This window comes from Trachurus japonicus, chromosome 24, assembly GCF_045865225.1.
Source record: "Trachurus japonicus isolate A0001 chromosome 24, Traja_1.0".
NCBI classification, from domain to species: domain Eukaryota; kingdom Metazoa; phylum Chordata; class Actinopteri; order Carangiformes; family Carangidae; genus Trachurus; species Trachurus japonicus.
Window position 1 is genome coordinate 20880879 of NC_140930.1, and position 24768 is coordinate 20905646.

Consider the following 24768-nt stretch of genomic DNA (forward strand, 5'->3'; position numbering starts at 1 on the left):
CAAAGGAGCGGGCCAGGCACAGATATTTCAGACATTCATAAAACTGTTTCCCTCTTTCAAAACACATTCTCCAGCTTAATGGGCTGACCCAGATGTGGCAGCAGCTGCATACAGCAGACACACAGTGATGCACATCAAAGTTTCCATTGTTGTGCTCTTTGGTGTTAAATGTGCATGCACAGCTCTCTGTCTTGTGTGGTTTCTACATTCCAGGGTTTTGGTGGATTGTTTTTGAAGACCTTAATCATCTTCAGTGTCTTTGGAAAAAACGCTCACCATAACAACAGTTACAAAACACTTCTGCCTTAAGGGAACCCGTTTCTACCAAGACCTTTCTTCTTGTACCAACATCAGGCTAAATAATATTTCCACTCAGAGACAAAATATTCAAATCAAATGGCAGATGGTCATCTCTGCTAAATTTACTAAGTCTCTACTTCAGAGAGAATAAACCCTCTCTGTTTTCCTATTTTACCTTTGGGCCAAAACATAAGCTTATTGCTCTAAATACATCATCTCCATTACCAATGTAATAGTGAATACCATCCCAGGAGAACTACTGCTCTAAGCCTTTGGGCAGTCATGTGTTAAGTATCAATTAAACTGACTTTACAAAACACAAGGGTTACAGAGATATCATAACCTCTTCTGTGAGTTTGTGGTCTAATGAGAGTGAGAGCAACATTAAGGAACAAGGACTGAGACATCTGCTGCTGCTGCAGCCACAAAGGAAACACTGCAAACTCAGAGACAGCAGACGACACGTCTTCTAATTATAAAGAGAAGCTACAATAAGAGTGCCCTCTGTAATAACATATAGCACACAGTAGTCCACCTTTTCTGTTTCACATAGACTATAAAGAGGAATACAAGTAACACATAGTATAACCTGATGACATACAATAAATGTATCTAATGCTGCAGTGGTGTAACCAGTATTTTACATTATAAATATTGAGTTAAAGCACTTGAGAACTTTTTAATTTCAAAAATACTCAAGTACTCAAAATAAAATTTTCAACGTCAACTTACTGTTATATTTACAGAACCTAAAGACTCTGAAACAAACTAATTAAAGCAGAAGTAAGTGATCCGGTGGTTTTGGCTAACTTCCTGTCAGCAGATGGAGTTAGCAGTCCCCGCCCTCGTCCCTACGTCACCACATTCACGTGCATCCCTTGGCTGCACACACAGAGAGGACCGCCCCTTTATGCCGTTCTCTCTCCTCATTGGATAAAGGTTGTAGGATACAAGGAAAGTTTTCTCCTCGGCTTACAGCAGAGCAGAGTGACTGACAGACCCGTGTTTCAGTCCAAACACTCTATATAAGTGATTGCTGTCGGAAGAACTATTTAAGACTTATATTAACACAAACATTCTGCTTACTTCTGCTTTAATATACTGACTTGATCAGGGTTAATCTATAGAACCTGTAGGATAGTAGAGTATGAGACCATGCCAATAGAAATGACTATAAAACACAACTGAATCAACAAAAGTACAATGTCTTGGGTCATCAGACTAAATTAATCTGAACCATGAAGCATCTTCTGCCTCATCTTTATCTGACGTTGCGATGAACAGTGTTTAGTTCATCACATTCTTCAAAATAAAATAAAATTCAGTCCATTGAATAAAAGATGCTTCAAAGTAAGAGTGGCTCACAGACAGGGAGTGCAGTGAAGGTTTCCAGAACAAAATATTCAGGTAAAGTGCAGCAGACACTGGATGCTCAGCTTCGCATCATTTCTCTTCAGCTATTTGTGGCCAAAACATACAAGTTTCTTTTTCCTGAGGCAAAGTGGCTACACGTGTGTTTTGTGCTGCTAGTGGACACATGATGACCAGGGTGAGAGTAGCTGAAGTTGCATCACCCTGTGATTTAATACGTAAAGAATGTTGTGTTGCAAAAATATTTCGCAGCACCAGCAGGGCGGCACAGTGGTACAAAGGTCCAGAGTCCATAGGGTTCCAGACTGCCCCTAAATGGGGGCATTTTGCCCCTAAAATTTGAGACTGTGCAAGTAAATTTTTCATCTGGATAGATAGATAGTCTTTATTGTCATTCAGATTCAAGATGTACTGCAGAACAAAAAAAAGTTTGCATTAGGCCACAATAAAAACAAATAAATAGGGTGGTGCCGATGCCGAATAGTTATAATAAAATAAGATACAAATAAGAAAGAATAAAATAAAATAAAAATCTATTTGCACATGTGCAACCAGTAAATTTGCAGGTTTTTATTTTATTTTTGCTGAATATTTGCTTTGCATCAATTAAGTCGATTTACAGTGTGTGCCCCAAAATTCTCTGCTTGTGATCCTAACATTTTAAGCTAGGGCCACTGTGCTCCTAGTAAAAAAAAAAAAAAAACTTAGTCTGAAGCTCCGTCATATTGGTCCATTAAGTCCATTATTGAGTAACTGGAGACTCTAAAGCGCCCATAGGTTTCCAAGCAACCCTCACCCTGTGCCAGCTCTCAGCTACATGGGTAAGTGGTATAACCAACAGATGAATGGAATCAACACTGCAGCTACAAAGTGGGTATGTATAGTTCAGTTTCAGGTTACACGTTCACATAGGTTCCTACAGCTCTGAAAACAGAAGGAAAAGTTAATGAACTGAGTTTCTGAAAGTGAATCAAACCGCAAAACGCAAAGAACAATGCACATGCTAGTTAGAGGTGTTGTGTGTGTGTGTGTGTTCATCTACCTTTGCCCATGTACTCTGTGACGATGTAGATGGGCTCCTCTGACACCACGGCGTACAGCTGCACCAGCTTGTCATGGCGGAGCTTCTTCATGATCTGAGCCTCCTCCAGGAAGGACTCTGGGGACATGGTGCCAGGCTTCAGAGTCTTCACCGCCACCTTAGTGGTGCCGTTCCATGTTCCTAGCACGCGCACACAGGACTCCGTCAGTGCACCGCCAGCGTCGATTCATATTCATATCACATCATTTCAAAGTCTGACTCTGCAACCCTGCTGTCTAACCTGAGGAGATGATTGACGGCTGAGAGGAAACGCTCCTCAAAAAACAAAAAAAGGGAAAGTCTGACTTTGAAATGACAATGAGGTAAACACGCATCACAGAATGAGATTAGGAGACACTATGAAAATCAGTCTGTTTTTAATTCTCATGGCTGCAGGTTGTGCTGAGGGATAATTAAATGGGTATGAGATTTAGAGTGGACCTTGATTTGAAATAGCTTTTTAAAAGCCAGCAGCGCTTTGAGAGACACAATATGCCAACACGGGAGCAGATAATCCTTTGTAGGATGATTAACAAAAGCAAGTCTGTAAGCTCCTCACTGACTGCATGCCAGTTACTGAAACAGTAGACACAATAACATGTCGATCACTGATTGACTTCAGTGGAATAGTCCTCCATTTCTATCATTCTGTGACAGTGATGGATACAGGGTGGGGTTAGTGGGATGGGAGGGAGGGGGGGATTTCATTAAGGAGTGAAAGTGGGCTTCTTCACTGATGCAGCTATGCAGAGACTTTGAGATACGAGACCGAGCAGGTGATGATCACCTGCTGGATGAGGATCCCAGGGCCACTGGGTGTCATCTGCAGGGACCTGAGAGCGCATCCTCATGTTCTGCAGTATGGAAGTCTAACACGGCAAATATCCAAAACACAAAAAGATGTAGTGGAATAAACATCCCACAAGAGATGGAAAAAAGTAATTTCTAGATACAGCTTCTCTCTCTTGATCTCTTTTCTGCTCGCTTGAGTTTTCAAGTATGACTCTAAACGTCCTACTGGAAAGAATGTCTGACCCATCTCCTCTCCTTCTACAGTATGACGACCAGCTGTCACCTCAGCTTTGAGCCTCTCCTTTGGATAATATGTTTCAGAGGTGTTTGAACAGCATCTCTAACGAACAATAATATATATTATATAATATATATAATATATATATAATAACAAGTGTTTGACTACTGATGGAAACAGTAAATTTGAGCTTGCAATTGCAGCTGCAAGCACGTTGTCAACACCACACCTTGTAACACCCAATGGTGACACGTTCAGGGACATTTTGAACCTATTCCAGGTTTTTTGATTGCTTAATTAGCTAAATGAGTTTTGGATGCTGTTTTTAACTTTGCATTATGCAAATTAAAAACAGTTAGTTAAAGCCACTGTCACTGATGCAAGGGTGAAGTAGCTGCTTTATTCAAAGTGATTTGAGAGTCAACATTAAAAGGCAGAGAACCAGCAGCTTATTTCATTGTCCTAAAAAAATCTACATACTGTTTTTACATGTATTTAACAAAATACGTTTAAAAGTAGAAAAAAAACTTTACTGTATGTACTTTTGTTTATATTCAGTACTGGCTTTTGTTTATACATTTTTTCGCGTCAAGGACATACATTGAAAATTGGTGTGTCACACTGCAGAACATACTGGATGTGAGGTAGAAAGGTTTTCATGGGGAGAAACTGATTTTTGTATCCTATTATATGGATTATGTTACAAACTGCAATAAAATCTAGTGGGAAGAAAGAAATCCTTTTCTTTTATTTCTAACTAATTAACAAAATGTGTCATTTCTTATCCTGTCACATTAAAAAAAAGTAAAAAAAAAAATTGTAAATCTTCAGATTCATATCCAAGGTGGGTGGGTCGGCTGTGAAAATGAAAAAGATAAAATCTTCTGTTTGGGGGATTTTCTTACCATAGAAGACATCAGCAAAACATCCTGTGCCCAGCTTCACCTCCAACTCAAGTGCGTCTCTGCTGATCTCCCAGGCATCATGACTCAAGCCCACAGTGTCAGGGATGTAGTTCACACACACGCCCGTTAAATTAAAGCACAAACCATCCGCACACTCTACAGGGGGGGAGGGATGATGAGGCACACACACACAGTGTTAACTACAGGTACATGCAGTAAGGCCACATGGAAGGAAGCCATCTTTAGACCGTGAGAGCAGAGTCTCGGGACACACTGGGATGTTTTTCTACTTAATTTGGGGAGGACGGGGTCAGAAGTTTTTCCTCTGGCAACATCCTCAAACTGAGAGTGATCAAAATTCCCCGCCCTGTTTGATCTGACCCCTCCCTCCTCCCAGGTCACGATCATCTGTTTTAGAGTCAGTCTGGTGTCTCTGCTGATTCACAGCGGCTCCTTCCCTGTGACCTCGTCTTCTGAAGGCGACTGGATCCGTACCCATCCAAACCTCCCCAAACTGCCCGTTCCCAAGACGCTTGATTAGCTGCAGCGACTCCCGTGGGATTTCCCACACGTCTTTGGTTTTGACGGACAAGTCGGCGAGGCGAGGCATCCCTTTGTGGCAGGGAACCACCAAGCGACAGCAAAGCCCAGCGGCTCGGTCTGCACGTGCCGAGCAGGCGATGCACAAATAAGAGCACAGAGAGAGAGAGAGAGAAATACAGAGTTAACGTAGCACCGAGCAGGGGCGGACAGGAGAAGCTCACAGCAACGCCGCAGATAGAAACAACATGGACCAGAGATGGAGCAAACATAAAAAAGCTGTTTGGTGGATGGCTGCTGCCAGGTCAGAGGATGCAGCAGTGATTGGTCTAATAATAATAATAATAAGTCTCCAAGACGGGGTCTGTGACCCTTAGACGGTACTCAACTCAACTCAACTCAAAATGTATTTATATAGCACATTTAAAAACAACCTCAGTTGCCCAAAGTGCTGCACAACATACATAGAGTCAAGTGCTAGCAATATAGATAAAAACAGCATAAATCATCAACATAGATTAACAATGAAATAGGGCAATAAGAACAACTAGAAAATTTCCTCTCGGGAAATTTTGAAAGGCCCACGGGGCTACTGCCGGTTTTGCCATCTCTGTCAACATGGGAATCAAACCCACCATCTTAAGGTCAAGACAGAGCTGATCAGACAGACACATGATCATCTTTCTATAAGCACTGATATGGAGGAGCTGTAACCACATTAGGTTAACTGTGTGTGTGTGTGTGTGTGTGTGTGTGTGTGTGTGTGTGTGTGTGTGTAATCACATGAAGTTACCTGTGTGTGTTAGAGTGTGGGAGAGGAGCATTTGTATGCATTTGTATGTTACCAGTGTGTGTCTGTAACTGTAATCACATGAAGCTGGTTCTAGAGTCTCTGTGTGTGTATGACTATGAGCTGCATCCTGTGTCAGTCTGATTTAGCTGTGTCTGTGTTTATAAACATTTAAACGAGCGCCAGGTGGATTGTTTATGAAGTTAACGAGCTCTGGCCTGAGAATCACAGAGGTTACCACGGCGATAGGGCCCCCCCCAGGCTGAGACAGACAGAAATGTGGAGAAAAAGAGCGATTTTCTGCCTCTGCACCGGTCTCACATTTAGGCTTACTGTGACAAAACGGTAACTCCTATCAGAACAAAACACAGATCACGTTGCTCTAAGGACTTCCTGAAAAATTTGGTACGATTTGGTGTTTCTACAGTAAATATTTTGGAGAGGATGGCAGTTTTAAAACATCAGTCCGTTCTGCTTCTCTCAGAAAATATTTGTATTGGAGTCAATGAGGAGCAGAGACAGACGTGGCCGCACACAGAGGCTTATTCTGTAAATTCTGTAAGTCTCTCTGATATTTTGAGCACATGACATGAGAGATAACAAGTTTGTCTTACAAATTCTGAAAAAATTATGTGTGCAGAGTGTAAATTGTGGCCGGGCTCAGTGTGGAGAGAGAGTTTTTCTGGCATCTCTCCCACTCTAACCGATGATGTCACGCACTCTGACACGAACATTCCGTGCAATACACAACCATTATAATCTCATAATTTCTCCAAAAATGATCATGGTCATTGAACAGGGATTGATCAAAAACTATATGACCCATCAAAACGTGGAGTAATACGACAATACACAAGACTTGTGTCTACTGTTTAAAGTTTAAATGAAGTCTCTAGGTGAAAGTATGCCTGAGCAGTAGACGTTTGTTAAACTCCAATGATTGGTCTTTTTCGCTCTTTTTTTTTCGCCCGTCCCATTGACTTCAATGCAAAATTTTGCGCAGTTTTTCGCGACTTATGTCGCGAAAAATTCGTACACTGTTGAGAAAAGTAATAGCACACCGATCCCGATCAAACCGCACGTTTTGATATATAATTTGTCCTGCAACTCTTCGCCCGGGCACTGGTCCCTGCAGCTATTTCATAGCTGTAGGGATCAGTGCCCGGTGCGATGGCCCGTGGCCCTAATTATTAACATAAGGTAAAAACAAATAAAAGCTATACTAAAAGATGAAAATAAGAGGTCAGGGTACTAATAACAGGTACTGCAGGGGGTCACGAAATCTTTGGTTGATTAGACAATTTTTATAGTTTTTCGTTTCCATATTTATCTTTGAAATAAAAACATCAATTTAAATGATTTCTGTCTGTGTGATTATCATATAACTGACAGACATTGCTGATGTTGGCATTGGTATCAGTGAACAAGGTCTGTTTATAAATGGAAGTGGGACTGCCACCCTACTAACCGTACCTGTACATGAATAAATGATCCTGTTCATTATTTGAATAGCTTAGTATTAATAGAAAACACAATTTTATACAATGGGGCAGGGTCCCTGGGGGTCCCTGGTCTGAAAAACGTTGAAGACCCCTGGTCCAACGTCTCTCAGAGCTCATCAGATGATCCAGATCTGCCTGTACCCATCTGACCACTCAGAGTGCGACCCTCTTCCATCACCTGTGGCTCTATAGGAGCTTTAATTTTGGCAGATCTGGCTAACAAAAAGACACTGTGGAGTTGCATTGTGGGAAAGTGAAACACTTTTACACCTTGACCCTGGCTCCAGCCTTTGCCTCTGTGTATTACCATTACATTCAAGTCGCAGAGCTGAGCATCTGTTTTTCTGCAGATAAGCACCAAGCCAAGGCCGACGGGCTCTTTTAACATCACTTATTCTTTTCTGACGGTATTTCCTCCAGGATCCTTCACAACTCACAGGAAACTCCTGGAAACCTCTGGCTGAAAAACTATTCCATCTGCAGCAGCACCATAAAACAGTTTAAAGTTAGCTTCTCAAACTCTGAATATTTCCTTCAAATGCAGATGTGGAACGACATATCTGTCCCAGCCCATTCAGTGAGAACAAAAAGATATCAGTTATGCTTGTTATGACTTTTGAAGAGATGGCGTTGCCATTTGTTTTTTTACGTTCATTGTCCCTGGAGGGTGGATCCTAATGATTCAATACGTTCTGTTCATTCATGTCTAATCTGAAGTCAGATGGTGTTAGCAGTCACAACTGTCTACCTTAGACTTTTAATTATACTATGGATAAACTAAGCTAACGTGGTTTGAGCTCAGTCTTCTCCACTGTGTTATGGTGGCCCTGTTGAATGAATCTACAGCCAGGATGAGAGCAGCTCATAGTAAACGTACATGCTCTATGTCAAGGTTGAGTTAAGCTAATGGCATTTTCTGCCTCACATACACTTTACGATAATGACAGTCATTTATCTGAGGAGAGAGCAGCGGTCACTCATGGGGGAGATCTTCATCTATAGTTGTAGTGAAACACAAAGGCAGAGCAGGGACTTGATGCTCCAGGAGGAACATTAGCAACGTCCTTGTTTAGACGGCTGAGTGCTTCTCCTGTTGCTTCCACTTCCATCCCATCTTCCTCCGACTTGTTTTTAACTGATGTCACCGTGTCATGAAATCAAACATGTTTACTCATGAGGAAGACCTGCTGTTTGCCAGCCATTGATTAAACCGCTGAATTAGGGGGAGAGTTTCCGCTGAAACTTCCACGCTGATATCTAGAGACCTGATATCTGCTGCTATAAGGTGTTTGCATGGGGCAGTAAAGACGAGATAAAGGCCAGTGCTCAACTTTCAACTCGGCCATTAAAGCCCATCTGGCTGGGCCTGCTGCTTCATCTGCTGCACTCACACATCAATACGGCTCCGTGTTCACTCCGCTGGCCGTCGCCGTGGACACTACGTACTGTAGTGGTTAGGAAACAGGCACTGGTCCAACCTGAGGACAAAGCTACACACTGACTGCACATATTCACCACCGTCTCATGCTCCTGCAAAACTAAAACTTCTGCCACCAGCTTTAAAGCGTAGAGGTGCTGTGGTCACATTTCAAGTCAATAGAGGGACTTTAACTTTTGCTGAGCAGCCAGGAGCTGGCATGTTTATATAACTATAAGTATGACCACATTCATTTCTAATGGTATATTTGTGTTTATTTTTTGTATGTTGTCATTATTTTGAGTCTGATGTAGAGGATTTATATCCTGTATCAGATGTATTTTCAATAAATTTCATTAAAAATGTTTTTTTAATGAAATCAATTTTTAGTCTCCTCTGAATCAGAGGTTTTAAGGAGGTTTTTAATTATTATAATAACCCAACCTGCGGGGCCACTAAGGTGCTGAAAGTGGACTGACAAATCATTTACTGAACACAATAATTCTGGTGAAAAAATGTAAATGTTAATAAAAAATATATCTTAAAAAAAAGAAAAGAAATTTATTTATTTTCAAAACAATAGTCTCTATCACTGTGGACACTGTGGTTTCCCCTGGTTTCTGTTCAATAACATATAAATACAAATTAAGAGAGGTTTATTAGTGCTGCTGACACTTGGAAAAGGTGGGGAACTTCTGCCCCAGTGGGAATAGTGTCAGAGAAAAAGTTCAACCCTTTGTAATAGGAAGAATACACCATGTGTTCTTTCAACTTCCATATCTTCACTTTAACTGTGCTGTAATCTAACTTGAATCTCAGCTGATCTTCGGGGCCTCTTGTTTTTATTGTTTTCTGTTGTGTCCAGTTCATGTGAAGAATAATCTGTAGTGTGTGGCATGGCTCATGAAAGACAGGAAACACAGAAGAAAGCAGAAAGCTATAAAAGCACAAGCCCTGAAAAGAATCAAGGAGTATTCACGAAGGTGTGTTGTCAGCTCTGCATGTTGTGGAGAGAGTGGGTTAATGTTCCACGACACAGACGTACAGTCAAATCCATATTGTTGATTTTCAGGACTTAAACATCAAAATATCAATGTGCCAATTAGAGCATGACAGGAATAATATCCTTTTTCACAGTGAGAGGGAGACAGAGGGAGGAGGAGGCTGATGAAGCAGAACAAACAGAATCCACGTAAGAGGACAGCGATAAATACAAATAAGACAGAAAAAAACACCACAATGCACATCTGTAAAACTAAAACAATGATGGCTGTGTCATCCTGACAATCTGATTATAGAATATGTGTGTCAGCAGCACAGATGCAGAGGCTGTCTCCTGAGAGCACACAGACCTGGATGAGCTCATATTGACGCAAACTGACACTGGTGCACTAACGCTAACCCCTGTGCTTTACAGAGGATAACAAACCGCTTTCCCACACTCACTATCACGTCATGCTTTTATTAGTTGCATGAAAACGACTGTTGATCTATATACTGAAGAGTATATGAACATAAGAGTGTGAATGCAGCAGCATTCCTGTCTAGCTGTGTCTCGTGGTCAGTTTTTTTTATTCCTCTATGTGAAAATGTGCTGTCAGACAAAATGCAATTACACAGTGTAACAGTGTCTGTGTAATGTGCTCTGGATCAATTGAAGGAAATGGACATTGGACAGAAGAGGAGACTTTAACGTTGCTATTTGAGCCTGTGCAAACGAGGCAACAGCACTGACGCTCAGTCTTCCACCATAACAAATCTCTCTATGGCAACATCTGTCCGTTTCCCTTTCTAATGGAGAGTGGGCCTCCACGCGTCCTTCATGTGCTGTACTGTACAGCTTCTACTGAAGGAAATATTGCAGCTAGACCACACAGTGGCAGCCTGTCGGTTCTCAGGTTAATCAAAAAAATCTCATTGCTGTCGGTGATTAAATTTCACAAATGTGATGTCTATGAAGAAGCTTTAGGACCACTTTAAGAGAAAAAAAGAAGATATCAGAAATTACAAGAATAAATTATAATATTTTAGGAGAAAAGTTGTCATACTGCAACAATAACTTTGAAATATTGTGATAAAAAATGTAAAAAACGTACTTAAGATTTTTCCAGCAGCCAATAACCCAGGTGAGAGGACACTAACTCGCTGCTGTTTGTCTAACAACGGAATAGACTTTTCACTGTCCTGATGATGATGATGAAGAATCTCATTATTAGTGAAACCTAAGCGAAAGTAGAACTTCTCTACATTCCTTATTTCAAAGCTTCTGATATTTCACCTCTGAAACCACTCACAACCTAAAATAACCACTTTATTCTCATTATGTTATAACTCTATTCTTGTAAAAAATAACCTCTTGTCTCTGGTCTTGTAATACTGCAACTTTATTCATGCTATTCCACATATTTTTTTCCCTCACTGTGGCCCTAATACTCCATCTCAGGTGTCACCTTACTTTGGGGTAATTAAACTTTCTAATGTTCTAGGTCATTGAAGTGTGAACCTCCCTAATGCAGTTTTAAGTTGGTCCTGTATTTACATATTCTATCTTTCTACTTTTTCCTCCAGCTCCTCCGGCTCTTAAAATAAACCAGGCTGTGCCCTTAAGTGAACCTGAATGTCCCAGAGTTTGTCAGAAAGATCCTCTACGTACAGATGCAGAGTAAATGTGAGTGCAAAGCTTCCTTTCTCGTACCTGAGTAGTGCTGAACGAGCTGCTGCAACGTGTCAAACTGAGCTCTGGTGGTGATGTAATATCCGCCGCTGTCCAGCTTACGGATCTTATAATGTTTGACGTGGTCACCTTTCACATCGTCCCAGTCTCGTATGGACAAGGAGAAGGCACCTGTGGGACACAGGTCAGAGGTTAGGGTGTGATAAAACTGGTTTACATAAAACTAGAGATGTATCAGTCAGGTTTCAGCCTGAGGTTAAACTTGGACTTCAGTCAGGTTTAAATCAGGTCACATCCCATCAAAAACATAATAAATCTGATCTGCTGCTATGGGAACAATTTGTAGGTCAACTGTGAAAGATAATTGACTGACACAGAGCAGCATAAATTAAAAAAAAAAAATACACACACGCTCATGGACACAGAAGTTGCTGGTGTGAGTCTGCTTGTGTGCGTTTACCCTTGGTGGTTTCACTCTCCCGGATGAGATAGGTGCCTCGTGGGTTGCCGGTGGACAGCAGCTGTCTCTCTGCATCTTTACGGCCCAGTTTACCAAAGTACCAGCTGCAAACACAGGACAAAACATGGTCACTCAAACAGCACATAGAGCATGATGCAGCGCTGGGACCACTTTACTTTGGCTCTAAAGAGCAGTTAATTTTGAGTTGGTAGCCAGAACAACTGAGTGACAGTGTACAGGAGCTTCTGCTTCCTTCTCAGTCAAAACTGTTTGACACCGGCTTCACACTGTGAAAACATCCTTAATAGAAAACACAGGAGGGCAGTAACTTTAGTGGAGTTCTGGTTTCCAGAGTTAAACAATTGCCGGTTCCCTGTGGCACCACTCTCCTCATGAAAATTCACACTTAACAACATATGAACAAATATAAAAGCAATGTTACAATCAGGGCTGAAACAAATGATTTATTAGGGTCCGGGCAGCTCAGCTGCCAGGACACTATTGTATTCCTAGTAGGAATTCTTCTTCTTCTTCTTCTTCATGGGCGAAAACTCACCAAACTTCACAGAAACATCCAAACCCATACCAGATTCACTCAACTCCAAGGACATGTGCCCCCCGGGGCACAATAAGCGTTTAAATTTAAAAACTTTAAAAATTCCTACCAAACCAACGGTAGATGCTACAGTTTTGAAACTTCACCACAATGTAGCCTCAATACTGCTGAAACTTTTGTCCACTTAAACTCATTAGAAATTATGAAGTCCATCACTCTGTTTTTTTCAATAACTGTAAAACTTTTAAAATGTATCTCCTCCCACAATTTTTGCTCAATTGACACCAAACTTGCTACAGAGCATCTCCAGACTGTCCTCCACAAAACTTGTTTCTCGGATTTTTGATTAAGCAAAAATTGAGCCTACAGTGCATGAAAACGTTTTACTGTAAACAGTACTGTAAACATATACCATCAAATTCTTGCTAAATACATTTTCAATCTTCCTGAAAAAAAATGACAATATTTTGGAGTCATGGTTGATGAAGTTTGGCAAATATCAGAATTTTAATTCAAAAACTGAATTTTTGAGAACATTTTGAATTCTGGTCTCATGGGAACAACTGCAGTCAATGGCCCTCATTTATCAAACTTGCGCAGGATCTGGTGTAGATTCTGGTGTAAATATCAGTGTACGGCAAGTGTCACGTGTGATTTACTAAAAGTGTGTACGCTGCTGATTTCGGCGTAGAACCGGCGTGGTGGTGATAAATCCGGCGGCTGAAAACATGCGTAATTTAAATGTCACGCCCCGATATATTCCTGCTTTAGAGGCGTCGCCCTGCCCCTTTTACGACATGGAGACACGGAAGACGGCCAAGAAGAGGGACTTTACTGGCGTTACCGCGTTGAACAGGGAGAGGGCGGCAACATTAAATATCTAGACATTGATAGATTGATAGTTTTTGTGATTGATAAGCGTCATCCGGTGGATGGAGGCTGCAGACGCACGTGTCACCGACCACGTCAGGAAACCCAGCGATCTCATGAAATGCTCCTGCAGTTTACTAAACACAAGTGACTAAGGAGAAATCATATAGGCATATTACTGCTGCGAACGCTACTTTATGACCATCAGCACCGCTGGCATGGTTCGGCTGATGGAGGGATGTGAAACACGGCTCGATGTCCCGCTGACAGGTCCCGGTGACGGGAAAAAAAAGAAAAGAAAAACACTCCGCCGCGGAGATCAGCTGGACCTGGACAGGTAGCGGAGCCCCCCCCCGCCGGCAGAGAGAGAGACTGAGCCGTCCGGTCATGCTCTGGTGCAGGAGATGTTGGAAGTTTGTGTGTGTGATCTAACAATAACAGGTCTGTCTGTCATTGACTGTTTCTGTTTACACAGCTGATTAACGAGCATCTGTCACGTCGTGGTTTTTAATTCATCTCAGTTGCCCAAAATAAAACTCGAGTTATATTTTCAACACGGACTTGGTTTTATCGTTTCTTTTTTTTTTTGGCTACTTTTTATATTTTTATCAATATAAACAACAACAACATGTGGTCCACATCGCTGCGTTATTAGACTATGGTTTAATAATCGTTCTGACACAGCAGCACTCCTTCCTGCATGTTCTACGCTGGTTCCAAATGTGCTACACCTGGTCAGAGCTGGCGTGAGATTTGTGCTTACCGTACGCTCACGCTCAGATTAATAAATGCCGATCCTTGTGGTGAATTTGGTGTACACCCATTTTTTTGGTGTACGCAAGTTTAATAAATGAGGGCCAATGTGAGAGTGGAATTTTTAAACATGATATTTTCTCTTATGAAGCAAAACACTTATCATTAAAAACAAATCACCAACATTTCCAAGCTGTCAAGATGCAATTTATGTATTATCAGATTTTTGTTTAGATAACTGAATTTCTGACATTTTGACCATTTCATCACAACAGCTGCCTGGACACTGACTCCCCGAGTCGGTAAATGAAGCTACACAGCAGGTCTCACTACCAGCTAATTAGCTCAGCGAGTTAAGAGCTGGTTCTTGGTGTCAGAGATTGTGAGTTCGAGACCCAGCAAAGGTGCTGATGATGATGACAGATCAAAATGTCAGATGTCCTCAAGCTGTCTTGCTGTCTAGATGCAATTTATGTATTAACAGATTTTTGTTTAAATAACAGAATTTCTGACATTTTGACCATTTTTGAAATCTGCCTTTACAACAGCTGCCCAGACACTGACTCCCTGAGTCTATTTGAGAGGACACACACCATGTCTCACTTCCAGATAATTAGCTCAGTGAGTTAAGCGCTGGTTTGTGGTGTGAGGGGATGTGGGTTCAAGACCCAGCAAGGGTGATGATGATAATGACACATCAAAATGCCACAATCCTCATGGTGAAATCACAGCAAGCCTCTAAATTAAAAAAACAAATAGCTTGAACCGGACCATGGGCGAAAGCTCACTAAATTTTGCACAAAGGTCCAGTGTCATCTTCTTCTTTCTACTTCCAAGGAAATCATACTTCCCATGGGCAAAAACTCACCAAACCTTACAGAAATGTCCAACCCCATGCCAGATCCCATGTATTATCAGATTTTTGTTTAGATAACAGAATTTCTGACATTTTGACCATTTTCGAAATCTGCCTTGACAACAGCTGCCTGGGCATTGACTCCCTGAGTTGATAAATGAAGCGACACAGCAGGTCTCACTACCAGCCAATTAGCTCAGTGAGTTAGGAGCTGGTTCTTGGTGTCAGAGATTGTGAGTTCGAGACCCAGCAAGGGTGATGATGATGATGATGACAGATCAAAATTTATGTCAGATGTCCTCAACACGAAACACAAGACAGTTGCACTGATGGTGACATCACAGCAAGCCTCTAAATTTAAAAATCAAAATAGCTTGGACTGGACCATGTGCGAAGGCTCCTAACATCTTAGAGTCACAGTAGATGTTTAACAAATACGTATCATTATTTTACCTCAAAAACTGATTTTTCTTTTTACTGTGGTTTCAAATCTGCCTGCACGACAGTGAATGGCTTACTCAATTTGTGAAGCCACTGTTGAACTGCCACTTGTCAATAAGCTCAGTGCGATAGACAATGGTCTTTGGTTCCCGAGGTTGTGGGTTCAATCCTCAACTGATGCAAATTGGACATTATAAGGTCAACTGTCTTGTCTTCCTATTCTCCTGTTTGTTGCTCAGAATTGCCTAAATTTGCCCAAAAGTAGCCCGGACCCGACCCATCGCTGCGCAGCAGCTATAATTTATTCCTTTGTTTTTTCCAAATGATTTATTTTCTTTACTTTATTTACTCAATTATTCAATAAATATATCAGAAAACAGAGATAAATGTCCAGCAAAACATCTGATGGCAAAACACAATGCCATCAAATATAACTTTCTTTTATAGTGACAAACTGTCTAAACCCACAAAATACATACACATACATACATACACAGCTGAGCTTACACATGAACATCTATCTCATTCATTTTAAACAAGTCTGTATTCACATTCTATAAAAACTGGTCTCAGATCGCTGAAACTCACTGTTTATAATTTCATCACACTAGTTTATATCGACAGGGATTAGGATGGGTATATATTTATTTGTGTAACATAGTATGTCTACAATATAATATAAATGAACATCAATAAATATAATAAACATACTTATTTGCATTGGCTTGACATTTGCGTTAGTACAGTTCCAAATCTAAAAAGGTTCCATGTGATTTTTGCATACACTACATCTGTCTATGTGTATGAAATCCATAAGCCAGAAGAATTGCTCACATTCTAGCTATTTTGCTTGGAAATACTAACGTCACTGCAGCTAATGTGACTGAGCTCATTGTGGTTGTCCCATGAGCCTTTCTTTACTCCCCCACCCACCCACCCTACCCCCAGGACACAGTTTGATTTGCTGTGATGTTGTGAACAATGCAGCTTGTATGCAGGTGGGGGTTCAGCTTTTCAGTTTTGTTGTTGTTGTTTTTTTTGTCTACTGTATGTTTGACAGCTGGCCTGTCAGACATCCAGTCAGTAACCAGATCAAACTATCTTCCTCCCTGCAGCAGAGTAGACCTGCTCATCAATTACTGTTTAGTCACATTCTCTACCACTGGAAAAATACTCATTCATGGCAGAGAGGCCGTAGAAAACTCCTACAATGCTTATTCCTTATCTCGTGACACTGGTCAACACTGAGACGAGAAGTAAACACCTCATGAAAAGAGTGTTTCTCAAAAGGATTGAAAATGTGTGTGTGGATCTGTGCTGATATCAAGAGCTACCCACTCCTTCTCTGTGTTTTCCATCCCAGCATGCACTGGTAGACTCATAACGTGGCTGGATGTTTCCTCAGAAATCTTATTCAGTCTGAGGGCTCAGCGTGGGGGGGCAGGTGGGTGGTGGGTTCAGGTCTGTGTCAGTAGTTGATGCCGTAAACCCAAAACAAAACCACACACAGGATGAGGGGGATTAAAATACTTTATACTTTTATTTATTTATTTACTCATTCTTTTCCATCCATCACATACCTACATAATGTATGTGTGATAAAAAAAAGAAGCCCACAGTTGGTCTCACCGCTAAAACCACAGATGTATAAAAAGTTTGGTAACACTTTACTTGACGCCTATCTCTATAACACATTATAACCATACTTATAATGAGCAATTGTTAGTATTTCACGGACACATCGATAATGCATTAGAAATATAGTTATAATGTGTTATAATTGGCTTATAGACATGTATAACTATAGTTATAAACACTCATATATGATCATAATGCTTTGTAACAATAATCATAAGGAGTATTATAATAGAGTTATAATGCTCTATAATGTGTTATGCTTATTGTTATAAAGCCTTATGATAATTTATGAGTGTATAGTTATACACGTTTATAAGCCAATTATAACACATTATAACTATATTTATAAACATTATCAATGTGGGCATTGTCAGCGAGTTACAATTATAACGTATTATAAAACGGAAAGGTGAAATCCAGCGATCTGATTGGTTGTTAACCGTGGTATATTGAGCATATAACACGGCTACTATTCTAAAGCCTTATCACAGCGCAGGCTATCACTCCGCGTTAGGCACGTACATAGACTGTAAAAAGAATGGACGTAGCACCCGTGACGTCACCCATTGGTTTGGGGGAGTCTGTTTTGTGCCGCTACTACGGGGGTTAGCTGCGCCATGTTGGATTCTACTTGCCATATTTGGAGCGGTGCGGCCGTTGGCCGGCCGAGGGCCCGCCCACTGGCCTCGAAGCAGCGGTCACCGGACCTGTCACTCAACGGTTCTGCGCCCTAATTGGCCAGAACTTTAAACCTAATAATAGTAAAACGGTAGAGTTTAAAAAAAAATCACCCCCCTCAGAGTGTGTGCGGGGGTAGAAACTATCGGTTGAGACCAAAAAAATAAAATGTACCAGGCTGTAAATATGTTTTTTTAAGCTGTAAAATCGGCTATTTTAACATGGGGCTCAATTGGAGTTGCTCCCTTCTGGAGCCAGCCCCCAGCGACAGCCCAGGGGATTGCAGTTTTTTGAACGCGGAAGTGAGCTTCACTTCTCAGACCGACAACTGCCCCCTTGGGCACATATGACTGGTATGAATGGAAGTTGTTGTCATGTATCCATGACAACGGACTGTTGCCGTCCGTAGTAAAAGACAGTCGGTGTTTTTACGATGTTAAAAAACGGACTAAAGTAGTTGAATTCACATGTTTAAGGTTAACTTTCACCTCCGGAGAGGGTTAACAATGGTAGAGGGGATTGAGCAGTGACTTTCACCTGAAAAAAAGCGGAGGAAAAGACGAGATGCAGAGCTAACTAGGAGCTAACGTCTGGAGAGGTGGGACAATTTTTTTCACAGTGAGGCTATTTTATTGGATAATATGTATTTCTGGTTGAATAAAACTACATGAAATTGATTGCGTATCCCTCTTTCATATTGCCTTTATTGGTAACCGTTTTATAAAAGCAATATATCACTCCGCTTCGCGTCGGGCCGAACAACGCCCCCTTAGCCGTGGTATAATGAGCATATATACCACGGACTGGAGTGATATATTGCTTTTATAAAACGGTTACCAATAATGACAATATGAAAGAGGGATACGCAATCAATTTCATGTAGTTTTATTCAACCAGAAATACATATTATTCAATAAAATAGCCTCACTGTGAAAAAAATAGTCCCACCTCTCCAGACGTTAGCTCCAAATTAGCTCTGCATCTCGTCTTTTCCTCCGCTTTTTTTCAGGTGAAAGTCACTCCTCAGTCCCCTCTACCATTGTTAACCCTCCCCGGAGGTGAAAGTTAACCTTAAACATATGAATTCAACTACTTGAGTCCATTTTTTAACATCGTAAAAACATCAGCTGTCTTTTGCTACGGACTGCAACAGTCCGTTGTCATGGATACATGACAACAACTTCCATTCATACCAGTCATACGTGCCTGACGCGGAGTGATAGCTTACCATGGATGTATTATGTAGCTTACGCTGTGATAAGGCTTTAGAATAGTAGCCGTGGTATGCTCAATATACCACGGTTAACAACCAATCAGATCGCCGGATTTCACCTTTCCGTTTTATAATTATTGTTATAAAACATTATGATTTAGTGTGAGTGTTTATAACTATAGTTATACAGTGCTATAACTGCATTGTAATAATAAGTATGGTTATAATGCGTTATAGAGATAGGCGTCATATAAAGTGTTACCAAAAGTTCTGGAGGGAAAGTAGGATCTGTGGGACGACGGTGATTAAAAAAAAACAAAAAAAAAACTATACATGTGTGTGTGTCTGTGTCCACTAATCTCAAGCTATTTTAGTGCACATCCCAGATGAAAGTCCCCAGAACTGGACCAGTGTACCGTGGGTCTCTGAGGAGGCACTGACACACACACACACACACACACGCACGCACGCACACACGCACGCACGCACGCACGCACGCACGCACGCACGCACGCACGCACACACGCACACACACACACTACTTACTCCTCAGCCTGGATGGAGTCCACCGGAGCCACGTAATTACTGGGAATGTAGCCGCTGCCTCCAGTGGTGAGCGAGCGAGCGTCCCACCAGTCGCCTTCACTGAAACAGAGAGAGAGAGAGAGAAACACGTGATTACACTTCATCTAGGAGCTGACGTCCTCTCCAGCCTCCCAACACATCCAAATACAGCTCAGTCCAACTCCTTTCACTGACACTGTCCATGTGGAACACACGTCAGACTGAGTGAGTGTGTATACCACCGAGTGTGACGTGGCTCTCTGGGGGTTTGTTTAGCAGCCACGCACCCAAATCTATAAACACACGTACTGTAAACACTGTTTACAAGAATAATAGACAAGAAAAGGAGAACATGAAACAATTTACGATGCCTGCCTCCTCCTAAAATAAAGAGATGACAGACAAAGTTGGTGTGATACTAGTAGCATCAGAAATGACTCTGATCTGACCTGAAATACTGCGCCAGGTATCAATGAGTACACAAATCTATGTACTGATCTGATTACATGTAATGTACAGTATTGATTACAGAGGGTGAGAGTGTCACAGCCACAGTCACAGGGATGAACAACACACACACACACACACTTACATTCATGCACTACGAGCAATTTAGTGTCACCCATCACTAGTGGGAGGAAGCAAGAGAGAACCCAAACGTGCAAAGTCCACACAGAAAGGCCTCAGAACCAGGAATCGAATCCAGAATCTTCTTGCTGCTAACCACCAGCAGTAGTTCTACTGAATGAACCCCCTTGTTTTTGCTCCAATAGCAAAAGCAATCATAAAACATCCATAGGCTACAGGGTTAGCTGTTTACAGCTAAAGCCACACACCGTCTGACGTTGATATTTGGAAGGAAGAACTGGTATGAGGACACGTCTAGTTTCTATCCTCCAATACTAATTTATTTTACCTACTACACTGAAGTAGAATAGACAGATAGATAGATGGATAGATACTCCATTAATCCAGAAGGAAATTAATATGTCAGCTGCTCCATACATCCTAATAGAAATACTAAAAGGAAGAGAGTGAAGAAAAAAACACAAAACAAAACAAAAAACATATGAAACACAAGCAAAAGAAGAATGTAAGATGAGTAAGATGAAAAGAATGATATGTGACTAATAAACTCCTCCTTGTTATTTGAGCTTCAAGAGAACGAGCCATGTGAAGAAGACAAAGACCAATTCTTGTTCTTGAAGCTTCAGGATTGTTTTAGCTGTTTCCCCTGTTGCCAGTGTTTTTGCTCAGCTAAGCTAACCACATCCTGAGCCCAGCTCCATGCTCGCAGCTCTGACTCGTCTTGAGATGTTTTCTCTCTCTCTCTCTCTCTCTCTTGAAACAAAGCCAAATGTGGAATTCTGTGGGGACCGTTTTAAAATGTTCATTTGAAGAGACATGAAAACATACCAGTGTGGAGTGTGGTGTAATGTTGTTTGTTGTTTTATAAACTGGCAGACCATCTGTCTATTCTGCCTCCAGTCTCTGTGTTAAGATAAACTTAAGCTACAGGTGAGGTCAGAGCTTCCCGCACTGAAATGAGACTAATCAGACAGGAACAAAGCAGGAACAAGTTTGTTTTTTCTTTTCTAAATGTTTTGAAAGAAAATAACAGCTCAGGTGTTCCCGCTCCTGTTTCTATCTGCAGCTGCTTGTGAGTGATGCTGGTGACACATGAATAACAGTCGAGCTGCTTTGGATATGTTGAGAGGAGGAGAGGAGGGGCTCCTTAAAGACCACGCAGCCATTAGTGTCTCTCTCTGATGTCCTCCCTGCTTCTTCTTCCTCACTAACCACCCGCTCTTTTTTCAGTCCATCTGTCCCTCTGCGCCTCAGACTCCATCACATTTCACTTCTCTCTCTTCCTCTCCTCTCAGTCCTTCACACCTCCTCCTCCTCCTCCTCCTCATTCAAATATCTTCATTTTAAAAGCCATAAAACCAGTTATTGTTTGTTTATGACCCACCTCACTGTTGTTAACTTTGAGTCCCCAGTGTCTGATCACTGTCTGAACACTTTCAGCCAAATGTGTTATTAGGTGTTTAACTTGCTGTTGATAACTACCTGAATTCAAGGGGTTGTGAAAAGCACAGAAACATAAACATCTGATTTAAAGGGGAACTATACAAGTCCTTACAAGTCTTTTTTCACTGTTTTGGTCGCTTTTTTCTCTACAGAGCTCCCCCTACAGTTTTGGAGTGTATATTTTCACTGTCGTAAAAACTCACAGCTAACCCTCCTCCCTCCCCACCGGCCATTGTTTTCAAAGAAGCCGGCGAGAAGGTGAATCCCTAGAGCGATGTCTATCGATGTGGGTTATGTTAACAAGACATTACAGATTACCAGGCGTGCTTGTGTCATGGTGCCGTAAAGCAGTCCATGTTTCTCACGAGACGAGATCTGAGACACCGGATCGGAGGTGTTGATCTCGCAAGGTTGGTTTTCAGCCAAGAGACGCTAGACACAAGTCATTTAACCATCACAATTACTCTGAAGCTGTTTAATTAAAGGGATAGTTCACCCTAGAATGATATTTCGCTCATTATCTACTCACCCTCATGTGGACTAAGGGCTGGAAGAAGTTTCAGAGTCCTCCGTCCCTTCTCTGAGTTACAGGGGGTCTTGGTGTAGCAGTGCATGTCCATATAACGGTTGTAAAGGGACACCAGAGCTCTTCGTAAAAAAACACACACAAAAAAACATCCAAATACCTCCATGCTGCTCGTATGTAATGTCCGTCTTGTGCTGAAGCCCCAAATTGCGTAATTGTCCCGAAAAAAATTAAATAAGTCTATATTTTAAGCTTGTTTGTAGCGGAAGCTTCTCAAAGCTCCTCTTCCTGGTCCGTCCAAATCGCGGTTACTGCGAATCACGCGAGATTTGGACGGACCAGGAAGAGGAGCTTTGAGAAGCTTCCGCTACAAACAAGCTTAAAATATAGACTTATTTAATTTTTTTCGGGACAATTACGCAATTTGGGGCTTCAGCACAAGACGGACATTACATACGAGCAGCATGGAGGTATTTGGATGTTTTTTTGTGTGTGTTTTTTTACGAAGAGCTCTGGTGTCCCTTTACAACCGTTATATGGACATGCACTGCTACGCTGAGACCCCCTGTAACTCAGAGAAGGGACGGAGGACTCTGAAACTTCTTCCAGCCCTTAGTCCACATGAGGGTGAGTAGATAATGAGCAAAATATCATTCTAGGGTGAACTATCCCTTTAAGGTAAAAAATCTTGCATAGTTCCTCTTTAAGGGGAACCTCCTTCATATGATGTCGTCCTTCCCTCTTGTGCTGTGTGCAGCCAGCCCAGAATCAACATCTACCTGTTCAAATCACTGCTAAAGACTACAGTAAAGGATAATAATTTAACTGTTTTGAACAACTGAACATGTTAAAGGGATATTTCACCCAAAATTGATAATTCACCAATTTTCTACTCGCTGTCATGCTAAGGAAGAGTTCGGAGAGTTATCAAAACGTTTTGGAGTTCCAGGGGGGGTCCGGCTGGCAACGGATTTTCATAGTGTATAGTGGTGGCGGATAGAGTTAACTTTTGAATCATCCAAAACACACATTATGAAACATCTAAACACCTCCATACTGCTCGTCCGTACTGACCCAAGTGTCCTGAAGCCATGTAATGAAAAAGTTGATATCTGTTTTTAGCCTTGTTGTAGTAGTAGCTCCCAGACGATTCAAAAGTGAGCACAATCCGCCACCATTATATGAAAATCCGTCGCCAGCCGGACCCCTATGGAACTCCAAAAGTGTTTTGATAACTCCGAAAGTTCTATTTTGGGTGAAGTATCCCTTTAAGGGGCAACCAAAGGGCTGAATACTGGGGACACTCTCTCATCATTCACTGTACATCTCCACCATCTCCATTTTACCTTCATTCCTCCACTGTCATGCCTATCAGTATTGTTGCTGTGTTTGGCTTTACCAGCTCTCACCACCAACTCTACTCAATGCACAGTCACACATGTACAGCCCCCCCCCCGCGCTTTGACAGCCTCTCTGTGCCACCCAGTGCTTGCTTCTATCACATCCTTCACACACCAATAGGGACAGACTTCTGTGTGTCTGTGTGAGTAGCGAAGGGGGAGGAGGAGAGGCGTTGTTGGTCTTTCATTTATGCTGAATAAAGCCATGATAGGGGATGGCCTGGGGACGACATCCCAGGCAGAAACACACGCCTGCTTCCCCTTTGTTCACAAAGGATCCCTGAGGAGTGGAGGGAGGGAGGGCTCCACAGTCTGCCTTCTGAAGGAGAAGTATGCAAGAGAGAGAGAGAGGATGTGTTTGTGTCGTCTGTGTGTGTTTTTGTGTATATAAGTTGTGTCGGTATGTGTGTGTGCATGAAGCCAGGGACAGGGAGGGCCCCAGTCTGTCCCACTGCCTCTTTTGTCTCCAGAAACAAGCCCCATTAAACCAACTTAGCTCAGCCACAAAAAAAAGAAAAGAAATAAAAGACAGAAAACAACAAGTAAACAAAGAGACTCCCTCCTGTCTGCAAATGGATTCAAATCCTCTCTCCACGTGGTGACTGCTGATGAGGGAATAATAAAAACACAGGGGCTGTGTTGACTGAGAGGAGTCACACAGCACAGCACCATTCACAACACCACAGTGTGTTATTCATAGCCTGCAGTGCAATCAGAACAACACTGATTTCATTTACATACTGTACAGCGCTGGGTGAAGACAGGAGCTGCTTCCTGGTTACGTCTGAATATCTGACACACTCAAACATACCGACGGTGGGTCATAAACAGCCGGAGCCCAACGCAGCAGCGCCTTCTAAACATTCATGGACAGACCCTTTCCTGGAGGATGCCATCACAAAACAAAAAGGGACAACATTGCCATCTGTCAGCTGAGGCTGCACTGGGATCTGTGGTGGCCCTGCTTCACATGAGCCCCCGCCTGTTTGGGCATCTGTCACTCACTTCCTGCCAGGTCTGACAAGGCTGGCTTGCGGATGAGGTTTTTAAGGCTTTTTTTTGTCCAGCAGGGGTCAGTGTAAAAGAGCCCAGACAGAGGGAGGTAGGGAGGAGGAGGAGGAGGAGGAGGAGAGGAAGGGTCAACAACATGCTGCTCTTATCGTGGGTCTGAC

The 24768-nt window shown here is 42.0% G+C and overlaps 1 protein-coding gene across 6 annotated transcripts in view; it reads right to left on the reverse strand.

Moving 5' to 3' along the window:
• The window catches only part of fynb (FYN proto-oncogene, Src family tyrosine kinase b), a 99125-nt gene that overhangs the window by 5667 nt on the left and 68690 nt on the right, over positions 1 to 24768 (reverse strand). For 2 of the 6 annotated variants that reach the window (XM_085771752.1, XM_085771751.1), the window contains 6 exons: positions 19622 to 19720; positions 12071 to 12174; positions 11632 to 11781; positions 5183 to 5347; positions 4688 to 4843; positions 2714 to 2893 (listed from right to left, as the gene is read on the reverse strand). In XM_085771752.1, coding sequence (XP_085627878.1) covers positions 2714 to 2893; positions 4688 to 4843; positions 5183 to 5347; positions 11632 to 11781; positions 12071 to 12174; positions 19622 to 19720 — 854 coding nt within the window. The remainder of the gene's footprint in view (positions 1 to 2713; positions 2894 to 4687; positions 4844 to 5182; positions 5348 to 11631; positions 11782 to 12070; positions 12175 to 19621; positions 19721 to 24768) is intronic. The other 4 variants (XM_085771756.1, XM_085771755.1, XM_085771754.1 and 1 more) reach the window with 2 other exon arrangements.